The sequence below is a fragment of the Pristiophorus japonicus genome, chromosome 14 (assembly GCF_044704955.1).
Source record: "Pristiophorus japonicus isolate sPriJap1 chromosome 14, sPriJap1.hap1, whole genome shotgun sequence".
In the NCBI taxonomy this organism is placed as follows: domain Eukaryota; kingdom Metazoa; phylum Chordata; class Chondrichthyes; family Pristiophoridae; genus Pristiophorus; species Pristiophorus japonicus.
This window is the reverse complement of record NC_091990.1, coordinates 9,150,850-9,163,503: the sequence shown is the minus strand read 5'-3', so window position 1 is coordinate 9,163,503 and position 12,654 is coordinate 9,150,850. Positions and strand designations below refer to the sequence as shown.

At 43.7% G+C, this 12,654-nt stretch overlaps 1 protein-coding gene across 11 annotated transcripts in view; it reads left to right on the top strand.

Moving 5' to 3' along the window:
* Positions 1 to 12,654, top strand: part of LOC139279698 (nuclear receptor coactivator 7) — a 115,622-nt gene that overhangs the window by 89,345 nt on the left and 13,623 nt on the right. For all 11 annotated transcript variants that reach the window (XM_070898828.1, XM_070898827.1, XM_070898826.1 and 8 more), the window contains one exon: positions 4,285 to 4,444. In XM_070898828.1, the coding sequence (XP_070754929.1) occupies positions 4,285 to 4,444 (160 nt within the window). The remainder of the gene's footprint in view (positions 1 to 4,284; positions 4,445 to 12,654) is intronic.

Below are 12,654 nucleotides of genomic sequence, written 5' to 3'. Positions count from 1 at the left end.
TTGACCCGACCCCACAGTACTAGTTTAGCCATCATTTTTGATATTTGGTAGTCTTACTCAAAGGACGACTGATATGGGAAATGGAAATCTTCATTGTGTAGTACCCGTGCTATTCTGAGGTATGAAGTAAGTTACATTGTTGGAGCAGTGGAGGTGCATAGCTTTTGTCTAACCCTTGTATAGGACTGAGCATTGCAAAATGCTGAGACTGGAGGAAAGAAGGGAAAAGTTTGGCTTTTCCTGCATCCTCCTGTTGAGTACAAACTTTTCTGAAATTATTTTTTTATTTCTAAAAGTAACAACATTGAAAAATTTGTAATTAGTTTTAAAGAGACTTGAAATTCAATAGGTGAAAAATGGCATGGATTTTAAAAGCCATGAATTATTCTATATCATTATATAGATTGTATCAACAGAGGAGGCAGGACTCTCCAACATTTGAAATTATTTTCTTCAAAAGAATTAAAGGGGATATTAGAACATCAAATTTTTCGTGTTTTCTTATTCCTGAATACGTGAAACATCTGAGCCAAGCGACTGGTTTTATTCCGAGAGCCCAAGTTGGAGCTGAGAGAGGAGTATGCTCTTAACACATTCTTTGTGTTGCGTGTGTTTTAAAATACTCCCTTTACTTGTTAGTAAGTGCTTAAAAGTATTTAAGTATCTATCTATGTAAGTAAACTACATTAGTATTGGTCTGGCTTTCTGCAAGTAATGGCAATCCTACCCAAATTCCAGTTTGTAATTGTAGCACAATGGGGGTTGTTTTTAGTTCCGAGCCAGGTTATCTCTGCAAGAGCAAAATAATGAAGCTTTCCAATTGTAGTGAGCACTGTCATTTTTGAGTACGTGGTGTTTCTTTGAATGATAACCCTTTATTGAGTTCAAGCTCCAGCTCCAGAGACTTGAGCACTTTAGTGCAGCACTGTGGAAGAGATTTGGAGGTGCTATTTTTTGGAGGGGATGTTAAACTAAATCCATGTCTGCCTTCTCGGATGGAGGTAAAGAATCCCACGGCTTACTGAAGAGCAAGGGAGTTCTCCGTGTCCTGGCTAACATTTATACCTTAACCATCACTAAGAACATAAGAATTAGAAGCAGGAGTTGGTCAATCAGCCCCTTGAAACTGCTTTGCTGTTCAATAAGATCATGGCTGATCTTGTACCTCAACTCCACTATCCCCATAATCCCTTGATTCCCTTAATATCCAAAAATCTATTGATCTCTCTCGAATATACTGAATGAGCCTCCACAGCCCTCTGGGGTAGAGAATTCCAAAGATTCACCACCTTCTGAGTGAATAAATTTCTCCTCATCTCAGTCCTAAATGGCCGACCCCTTATTCTGAGACTGTGGGCCCAAGTTTCCACATGATTTGCGCCTGATTTTTAGGAGCAACTGGTGGAGAACGGACTATCTTAGAAATCGCAATTCTCCACATTTTTTTTTCCTGCAGTTCTAGTCAGGTAGAACAGTTCTACTTTGGAACAGAATTTTTTCTTCAAAAGGGGGCGTGTCCGGCCACTGACGCCTGATTTCAAAGTTTCCACAGTGAAAACGTACTCCAAACTAAAGTAGATTGGAGCAAGTGAAGATTTTTGTAGAACTGAAAAAACCTGTTCTACATATTAAAAAATCAGGCGCAGGTTACAAATTAGGCGTCCAGAACGAGGTGGGGGGGGGGAAGGGAAGTCATTAAATTCTACAATCAATCCTTATTTATACTTCTACAAATATTATACAAATAAATCAACCTGAATAAACATTTATAAGCAAACAAAAGATTAAATAAACCATCTTCCTACCTGTGTGAAAGTGCTTCAGCCATCGTTCGTTGCCGCGGAGGGGAGGGAGGGGAAGGAGACAGCGGTTTGTTGCCGTGGAGGGTGGGGAGGGGAAGGAGACAGTGAGAAGGCTGCAAGAAGCCTCAGTGCTGATGTGCTGATGGCAATGTGCTTTTATTAAAAAATTTTCAAAAATTAAACAGCTACAAAGAACTACAAAAATGGCCGAGTGCCAATGTTTCCTTCACACTGAGCATGTGCGAACGCTCCAACACGCACGCGCAGCGTTGCCGGCAGGAAAAAAACTAATTTAAATAGTACCCGCCCCCTCCCACTTACAAAATCAGCGCGAGTGTAGGCTCCGCCCCCCTGGGCGCTGTGCCAAACAGACAAGGAGCTGCAAAGCGCTCGAGAATAGCGCGTTTTTTTTCTGCCGCCGTTTTAGGCGCGAAAAATGGGCGCCCAGCTCGGAGGGGCGCCCGTTTTTTATCCTGTGGAAACTTGGGCCCTGTGACTCTTGGTTCTAGATTCCCCAGCCAGGGGAAACATCCTCCCTGTATCTGTCCTGTAAGAATGTTGTAAGTTTCAATGAGGTCACCACTCATTCCTCTAAACTCTAGAGACTATAGGCCTAGTCTACTCAATCTCTCCTCTGGACAATTCCCCCCCCCCCCCCCCCCGGCCATCCCAGGAATCAGTCTGGTGAACCTTCGTTGCACTCCCTCCTATGGAAAGTATATCCTTCCTTGGGTAAAGAGACCAAAACTGTGCACAATACTCCAGGTGTGGTCTCACCAGGGCCCTAATATAATTGCAGTAAGACGTCTTTACTCTTATACTCAAATCTTCTTGTAACAAAGGCCAACATACTATTTGCTTTCTTAATTGCTTGCTGTACTTGCATGCTAACGTTGTGATTTGTGTACAAGGACACCAGGTCCCTCCTGAACACCAACATTTCTCAATCTCACCATTTAAAAGATACTCTGCTTTTCTATTTTTCCTACCAAAGTGAATAACTTCACATTTCTCCACATTATATTCCATTTGCCATGTTCTTGCCCATTGACTTAGCCTGTCTATATCCCCTTGAAGCCTCTTTGCATCCTCCTCTCAAATTACATTCCCACTTAACTTTGTAACATCAGGAAACTTGGATATATTACATTTGGTCCCCTCGTCCAAATCATTGATATAGATTGTGAATAGCTGGAGCCCAAGCACCAATCCTTGCGGTACCCCACTAGTTACAGCCTGCCAACCCGAAAATGACCTGTTTATTCCTACTCTCTCTCTTTCTCCTTGGTTGTAAATCTGTGGAATTCTCTGCCCCAGAGAGCTGTTTGGAAGCTGGGTCATTGAATATATTTAAGGTGGAGATAGTCAGATTTTTGAACGATAAAGGGTTATGGGGAGTGGGCAGGGAAGTGTAGCTGAGTCCATGATAAGATCAGCGATGATATTGAATGACGGAGCAGGCTCGAGGGATAAATGGCCTATCCCTGCTCCTATTTCTTATGTTCTTATAGAAACATAGAAAATAGGTGCAGGAGTAGGCCATTCGGCCCTTTGAGCCTACACTGCCATTCAATGAGTTCATGGCTGAACATGCAACTTTAATACTCCATTCCTGCTTTCTCGCCATACCCCTTGATCCCCCTAGTAGTAAGGACTACATCTAACTCCTTTTTGAATATATTTAGTGAATTGGCCTCAACAACTTTCTGTGGTAGAGAATTCCACAGGTTCACCACTCTCTGGGTGAAGAAGTTTCTCCTCATCTCGGTCCTAAATGGCTTACCCCTTATCCTTAGACTGTGACCCCTGGTTCTGGACTTCCCCAACATTGGGAACATTCTTCCTGCATCTAACCTGTCTGAACCCATCAGAATTTTAAACGTTTCTATGAGATCCCCTCTCATTCTTCTGAACTCCAGTGAATACAAGCCCAGTTGATCCAGTCTTTCTTGATATGTCAGTCCCGCCATCCCGGGAATCAGTCTGGTGAACCTTCGCTGCACTCCCTCAATAGCAAGAATGTCCTTCCTCAAGTTAGGAGACCAAAACTGTAAACAATACTCCAGGTGTGGTCTCACCAAGGCCCTGTACAACTGTAGTAACACCTCCCTGCCCCTGTACTCCAATCCCCTCGCTATGAAGGCCAACATGCCATTTGCTTTCTTAATGTATACTCAATCCATGCTAGTATATTACCCCCAATCTCATGAGCCTTAATTTTGTTTAATAGCCTCGTGTGGCAGCTTATCGAATGCCTTCTGAAAATCCAAATACACCACACCAATTGGTTCCCTTTTATCTATTGTAAAAACAGATTATCTGGTCACTTATCTCATTGGCTGCTGCATTTCCCTATATTACATCAGTGAGTACACTTCAAAAGTACTTCATTAGCTGTGAAGCATTTTGTGACGTCCTGATATCGTGAAAAATGCTGCATAAATGAAAGTTTGTTCTTTAATGAACTGTTGTGTCTTTGCAGGGTGGCTGAATTACACGACTACCTGAAACATTGGAGACCTGATATTTATTTGCTTGAGAGAATGGGAGACACACAAGTTGATGACTTTGTTCTGCTGGATGGAAAGTGTGCATTTTCCTTGAGCGAGAATATCTTTGATAGACTGTTTGACGAGTGGGAGGTGAGTTAGATCTTTCATCTAATTATGGTACTGGAGAATGTGTGCAAGTGTAAAGAGTGTGCACTCTGACTGGATACGTTGGGGAGCTAATGGGAGATCAAATCCCAGTTAAGATCTTCTTGTTGCAGCAGTTTCTTCTTTGTTAACTTGATATCCTGATTCAGGTCAAGCCTTCATTTAGGAATATAGATCTGTTCTGGTTTACATTATCACATGATCCATTTCCTCACAGCCAAAAATAAATCAATGACTCCCTTCAGTCACGGGTCACCATTTATGAAGCTTCCATCTGCCTAAATTCCTGGCTTCATGTTGGTTGGCAACTACAAATATGATGATCTCCTGTCAGCCAGTGTATTCCTATGGGCAACCGCTCTGCTTCTCTAGCCCTGTGACACTTGTTCCAACTCGCCTTGGGGCCTGCTGCCAATGTTAAATCTCTTCCTCCTCCTACCCTTCTGGGGTGTGTCCAATGTTAAGTTGGGACAGTGAGAGCCTGGGCTGGAAGTGGGACTGTGCGTGTTATTTTAAACATCAGTGGTGGAGGAGTGGAGAAACAGCTGATGGGAGTGCACTGGTCCGCTGCTGCTGCTGGCTCCACTTTTAGAGCTGCGATGAAGGAGACCTGAGGGAGAATATGGCCTAGTATAAAATTGTCCTCCCACTTTTAGCCCCAACTCGGAACCCAAGTTCCCAGTCCTGTGCATGAATATAGCAGCTTTCACACTCCCGCACAGTTCATGGAAAGCTGCTGGGACTCACAGGTTGGGTGAAAACTGGTCTTAAATTCTGGAAGCTTTACAATCGACAAGCTGCCTGAGACTCACACTTGGGAGACTCTTGCACAGTGGGAATCCAGTTTAAATATGGGAAGTAATGCAGAATTGCTCCGCCCAGGGAAAGAAAGTGGGGCAGGGAGAAAGACTCTGTTAATAGCACTCCATCATCACAGGAATCGAGGATGACTTGCTTCCACGCCAAAAAAGGATGAGTTCACAGGTGTTTCAATGAAGGACCTAATATTCCAGGTCCTGAACTACATCCTGAAGAGTGGAAGATGCCTGTGTGTGGCTTTTTTTTTTAAACATGGGGTGGCCGTTGCACACCAGCCACCACACGGGCTTGACAGAGCTAGGTCTTGGTCCAGTGGCAAGGTTATCCAAAACGACTGGAGACCAGCTCTGCTGCACACATATCGCAGTGTGGGCTGGGCCCGTGCTGCCCCTGGCCCCGAACATGCGCCTCTCCTGGGCCCCGATCACATCCCTCCACAGTCTCTCACTGTTCCTGCCGTATCTGCCCACGCTCCAATCACCGATTTGGACTTTGATGACGTCACTCCTGCACCAGCTCGGGCTGTACCTTGCAGTGGTATGCCACCGTGCTAATGTGGCACTATGCTACCTCGCTCACCTGAACGCGAGCCCCCAGCTGTTTGGCCTGAAAGCAGTAAATGCGTTCTGTTTCTACTACCTGACTGAAGCTGCAGATGTGCTGCACAGGCACAAGCTCTCTGCATGCCTACTTGCCATATTAAGAAACTCGATCACGCTTGCCTAAGCTGCCCGAGACGACTAATGAAGGTCCGATGGCAAGACATGATCTCTGGGACTGAGAAGCTGGCCGACTGAGCATGGATGCTCTGATCGTGAAGGGACAGCGATGATGGTTAGGTCATGTGATGCGAATGTCCCCATGAACAAATCTGAAAGATCTTTTATGGCTCATTAATGACTGGGAAGTGAGGTGGTCAGCACAAAAGATGTAAATACTGCTCAGGAGCAACTCTGAAACAATGCAAAATAGACGTCCATAAGTGGGAACAACTTCGATAAGAAAACTTGTCGAAAACCCATCCATCAAGGCACCTCCTTCAAGGCCCGATTCACCGCTGATGCTGAATGTAAACGCCAGAGGAGGAAGTCTCGCTGGAAAAGTACAGATTCCCAACCTAGTGTACCGGGGATCCACTGTTTCAATCTGCAGATGCTCATTCCAAGCAAAAATAGGTCTCGGCAGTCACCAGAGAACTCACTGCTAAAAAAAAAATGAGATGATATATATTCTGGCTGTCATCTTCGATATCGAATGACCACTTGTGCACAGCTTCTGGCCAAGTAATTACATTTTAAATCTTTAGATTGTGCGAGTAGCTGTATAAGAATATAAGAACATAAGAAATAGGAGCAGGAGTAGGCCATTCAATACGATCATGGCTGATCTGATCATGGACTCAGCTCCACTTCCCCGCCCGCTCCCCATAACCCTTTATTCCCTTATCAGTTAAGAAACCGTCTATTTCTCTCTTAAATTTATTCAATGACCCAGCTTCTAAAGCTCTCTGAGGCAGAGAATTCCACAGATTTATAACCCTCAGAGAAGAAATTTCTCCTCATCTCTGTTTTAAATGGGCGGCCCCTTATTCTAAGATTATGCCCTCTAGTTCAAGTCTCCCCCATTCTCTCTGCATCCACCTTGTCAAGCCAACTCATAATCTTTTACGTTTCTTCTGAATTCCAATGAGTAGAGGCTCAACCTTTCCTCATAAGTCAACCCCCTCATCCCCGGAATCAATCTAGTGAACCTTCTCTGAACAGCCTCCAAAGCAAGTATATCCTTCCTTAAATATGGAAACCAAAACTGCACGCAGTGTTCCAGGTGTGGCCTCACCAATACCCTGTACAACTGTAGCAAGACTTCCTTGATTTTATACTCCATCCCCTTTGCAATAAAGGCCAAGATTCCATTGGTCTTCCTGATCACTTGCTGTACCTGCATACTAACCTTTTATGTTTCATGCACAGGTACCCCCAGGTCCTGCTGTACTGCAATTTTTCTCCATTTTAAATAATAACTTGCTCTTTGATTTGTTTTTTTCTGCCAAAGTGCATAACCTCATACTTTCCAACATTATACTCCACCTGCCAATTTTTTGCCCACTCACTTAGTCTGTCTATGTCCTTTTGCAGATTTTTTTTTTTGTGTCCTCCTCACATTGCTTTTCCTCCCATCTTTGTATCATCAGCAAACTTGGCTACATTTCACTGGGTCCTTTCTTCCAAGTCATTAATATAGATTGTAAATAGTTGGGGTCCCAGCACTGATCCCTGTGGCACCCCACTAGTTACTGGTTACCAACCAGAGAATGAACCATTTATCCTGACTCTCTGTTTTCTGTTAGTTAGCCAATCCTCTATCTATGCTAATATTACCCCCAACCCCGTGAAATTTTATCTTGTGCAATAACCTTTTATGTGGCACCTTGTCAAATGCCTTCTGGAAGTCCAAATAAACCACATTCACTGGTTCCCCTTAATCCACCCTTGTTTGTTACATCCTCAAAGAACTCCAGCAAATTTGTCAAACATGACTTCCCTTTCATAAATCCATGCAGACTGTGCCTGACTGAATTATGTTTCTCCAAATGTCCCACTACTGCTTCTTTAATAATGGACTCCAATATTTTCCTAACTACAGATGTTAGGCTAACTGGTCTATAGTTTCCTGCTTTTAGTCCGCCTCCTTTTTAAATAGGGGCATTACATTTTGCAGTTTTCCAATCTGCTGGGACCACCCTACAATCCAGGAAATTTTGCATCTGCACTGCGAAACATTTTCCATCTACGCTACAGTTGTGGTGTAAGTGCACCCAAAGAGCTGTAACTGAGTGTTTCTCGATCAGTATCTGAGAACTGCCGGACCAGAGAACAGCCGCCTTGCAACCCAGTGACTCCGAAAGAAAGAAATTGCATTTTATATAGCGTTTGCCTTATCATGCCTATGTTTTTGGGCTTTTGCAATAGACTTGGGTTCAGCATCACCAGCCACCTGGAAAATCTTGTGTCCCTTACAATCCAGAGTTTGTCTCTATCTTCCCAACAAATAGATAACCCTAATGAGACCAGGGGTCAAACCGAGAACCCTCGTCACTTGTTGGAATATGTCATGAGCTGCCACATAATCTTTTCAGCTTTGTAGACCGATGGATAACACCTGTCAAGCTATACCACCAAATGTATTGAATATATAAAATGAATAAATGATTAGGTACCCTTAGCCTGCTGCCAATAGTACAGCTTCCTTTCAACATGCACATTGCTGTAATTCCGAGATAAATACAAATGAGGAAGGTCATTCAACCCATCTTCGCTCATCATTCCAACTGCTGCTTAAAGCTACCTTGGCCAGATCCCCTCCATACATTGATCATTCTTCATATGAAGAGCCTTCCCCCTGATATGTCACGTTTTCAGTCTGATTGAACGGATATCTGTCTTGTTTCAAATTACAATGTTTGGTTTTTTTTAAATTCCAATTTAAGCTGAGCCAAAATTGACAGTTAAACTAGTTTCTGTAATTGCTGTCTGGAAGGCGTGTGTTTGTGTATTGAGCAAATGCACCCGATCCTGTCTGGAAGCATTACATAGAGAAGTAATGTAAATTTGTCAACATTGGGTTTAATGGGGAGGCTAAAGCTGCTCGCTCATGTTTTTTTACAGGGGGGTTTTTCCAGCAGGTGGTTTTCTAATGATGAGTTGGGCTTTTTCCCAACACTATCTGTGCTCATCGCAAAGCTCCCATAAGCAGCCCACTCAATAACAACAAGCATTTATAGGGTTAAACATTAATCTGGGGCGGCAGTGTAGCATTGGTTGCCCGCTGTTAGCCCCACCCAATATTCCATTCCTTTGACTTCATGGAGTTCTGAAGAATTGTAGGGGTGGATGAAGTTGCAGATAGGGAGGGGCGAGTCCATCGAAGGATTTGAATGTGAAGAGAATTTTAAAATCAAAGCTTCGGTGGACAGGGAGTCAATATAAGTTAGCGAGCACAAGGGTCAAGTTACAAGCCAATATCCCCCAGCATTGAAGCACTGACCACACTCGATCAGCTTCGCTGGGCAGGCCACATTGTTCGCATGCCAGGCACGAGACTCACAAAGCAAGTGCTCTACTCTGAACTCCTTCACGGCAAATGAGCCAAAGGTGGGCAGAGGAAACATTACAAAGACACCCTAAAAGCCTCCCTGATAAAGTGCAACATCCCCACCGATACTTGGGAGTACCTGGCCAAAGACCGCTCTAAGTGAAGGAAGAGCATCCGGGAGGGTGCTGAGCTCCTCGGGTCTCATCACCTGAGAGCATGCAGAAATCCAGCACAGGCAGCAGAAGGAGCGTGTGGCAAACCAGTCCTAGCACCCACCCTTTCCCTCAACGGCTATCTGCCCCACCTGTGACAGGGACTGTTGTACTCGTATTGGACTGTTCAGCCACCTAAGGACTCATGTTTAGAGTGGAAGCAAGTCTTCCTCGATTCCGAGGGACAGCCTATGCTGATGATGACGAGTTACAGAAATTGAGTGCAGGGTGACTTCAGGACTAGCCTCTGTGAAACACAAAAGGTTAGTATGCAGGTAGAGCAAGTGATCAGGAAGGCCAATGGAATCTTCCCCTTTATTGCAAAGGGGATGGAGTATAAAAGCAGAGAAGTCTTGCTACAGTTATACATGGTATTGGTGAGGCCACACCTGGAATACTGCGTGCAGTTTTGGTTTCCATATTTACGAAAGGATATACTTGATTTGGAGGCAGTTCAGAAAGGGTTCACTAGGTTGATTCCAGAGATGAGGGGGTTGACTTATGAGGAAAGGTTGAGTAGGTTGGGCCTCTACTCATTGGCATTCAGAAGAATGAGAGGTGATCTTATCGAAATGTACAAGATTGTGAGAGGGCTTGACAAGGTGGCTGCAGAGAGGATGTTTCCACTGATGGGGGAGACTAGAACTAGAGGACATGATGTTAGAATAAGGGACCGCCCATTTAAAACTGGATGAGAAGACATTTTTTTCTTAGGATTGTGGATCTGTGGAATTCGCTGCCTCAGAGAGCTGTGGAAGCTGGGACATTGAATAAATTTAAGACAGAAATAGACAGTTTCTTAAATAATAAGGGAATAAGGGGTTATGGGGAGCGGGAAGGGAAGTGGACCTGAGTCCATGATTGGATCAGCCATGATCGTATTAAATGGCAGAGCAGGCTCGAGGGGCCATACGGCCTACTCCTGCTCCTATTTCTTATGTTATGTTTAGTGTAGGCGGGAAATCAGCCATGTCCCTGATCATTACCTGCTGCATTGTCCATGTAACCATGAGGTGACGACAAATTTGGATGTGGCTGTGATACCATCTGAGGATGAATAGCTGACTCAGTCGTGTGTGTGCTCATGCATGAAGAATAACCACTTTGGTGAGGTATGGAGGACTGACGCCCCCCCCCCAATATAGCACTGTAACCCAATTCCAGTCAATTAGGTGGAGAGGAGAAAATTGGAGAGGCAAAAGCTGATATGAACATTTTGCTGAACTGAAATTGTTTGAACATTCTAATTTCCTTCCTCCCATTTTTAAAATGAGTCTGCTGTTTCCCTCCGACAGACAGTGGTGTCCAGAGTAGAAGCAATGAGGCAATACTATCTACAGTATTATCTTGTGTACACTCTTTACTTCTCTGTATTGGTGCTAGTCAACTGTTCAGTCGTTTCAAGCCATTCCTGACGTATGGAACTCTAGATATGTAGAGTTTGTTTTCTCTCTGTACTGACCTGGTTAATGCAGTTGAATTCTGTTGTGTAAGGCAGCAAAACATACTGGATGAAGTACTTGTCACACATGCACAATTCCACTTTACTTCTCCAAATGTTGGTTACTTAGAATAAACGTAAGTCACGGTGATTAGGCATTTGTTAATGGATTGCTTGGAGTTGCTATGGCAGGAAAGATATTTGTCCTAAAAATAAAGCCAATTTGATTTGTATATAAACACGAACTTGGTGAATTTCACATTTTAACTCTAATGTCTCTGGTTCTTTTGATACTGCGTAAATACATTTTCAGCTAGCTTTTGGATAAACCTTTAAAAACAGATGGATTAATATTTCGGACATACCTCCCTCTGACTCTGGCACACCTGAAATGTTCACCTGGCTTGTCTCTTTACAGAAAACGATTGCAATATACTGCATTTTGTTTTCATTTCAGATTTTCAACATTTGCAGATTTAATTTTTATTTTGGAGCAACATTAAAGCTGTTTTCGAGGCTGATGTCCTGTTTGTTCAATCTGATTTACCGTGGTTTGATTCCAAGGCTGACAGCCCTCTGTTATCTCTCCGAAGTGGCCATTCTTCACGTGCCAGCCTCAATAGTGCAACAGTACGCTGTTCGACTGAGGTTATTGCAGCCGAGTCTAATCCTGTTCTCCATCCAATATCCACCCAAGTGACTTCCCAGCAGAGGTCATTGGATAATCAGGAGCAGAAGCTTGGTTGATTTTCTCCATCCCAACTCCTTCATTCTGGGTGCTGGTGCCAATTGGCTGTCCCCAAACTCGGCACAGACCACATGCCAAACCTGGGATCCTCCTTCTCTAAATAGTTAAGTAACCGCACCCCACCAATAGATCTGACTCACCAAATCATTCACATAGCCCATTGGTGCATTGCTTTTCTGGGAAATGGGACGAAGGATTGTATCCACAAGGCGGAAACCATGTTTGACAAATTTGCTGGAATTCTTTGAGGATGTAACGAGCAAGGTGGATAAGGTGGAACCAGTGGATGTGGTGTATGTGGTTTTCCAGAAGACAATCGATAAGGTGCCACATAAAACGTTACTGCACAAGATAAAAGCTCACGGGGTTGGGGGCAATATATTAGCATGGATAAAGGATTGGCTAACTAACAGAAAATAGTCAGTCAGGATAAATGGGTCATTTTCTGGTTGGCAAACAGTAATTAGTGGGATGCCGCAGGGATCGGTGCTGGGTCCTCCACTATTTACAATCTATATTAATGACTTGCATGAAGGGACCGAGTGTAATGTAGCCAAGTTTGCTCGTGATACAAAGATGGGTGGGAAAGCAAATTGTGAGGAGGATACAAAAAATCTGCAAAGGGATATAGACAGGCTAAGTGAGTGGGCAAAAATTTGGCAAATGGAGTATAATATGGGAAAATGTGAGGTTATCCACTTTGGCAGAAAAAATAAAAAAGCAAATTATAATTTAAATGGAGAAAAATTGCAAGTGCTGCAGTACAGAGGGACCTGGGGGTCCTTGTGCATGAAACACTAAAAGTTAGTATGCAGGTACAGCAAGTGATCAGGAAGGCAAATGGAATGTTGGCCTTTATTGCAAGAGGGATAGAATATAAAAG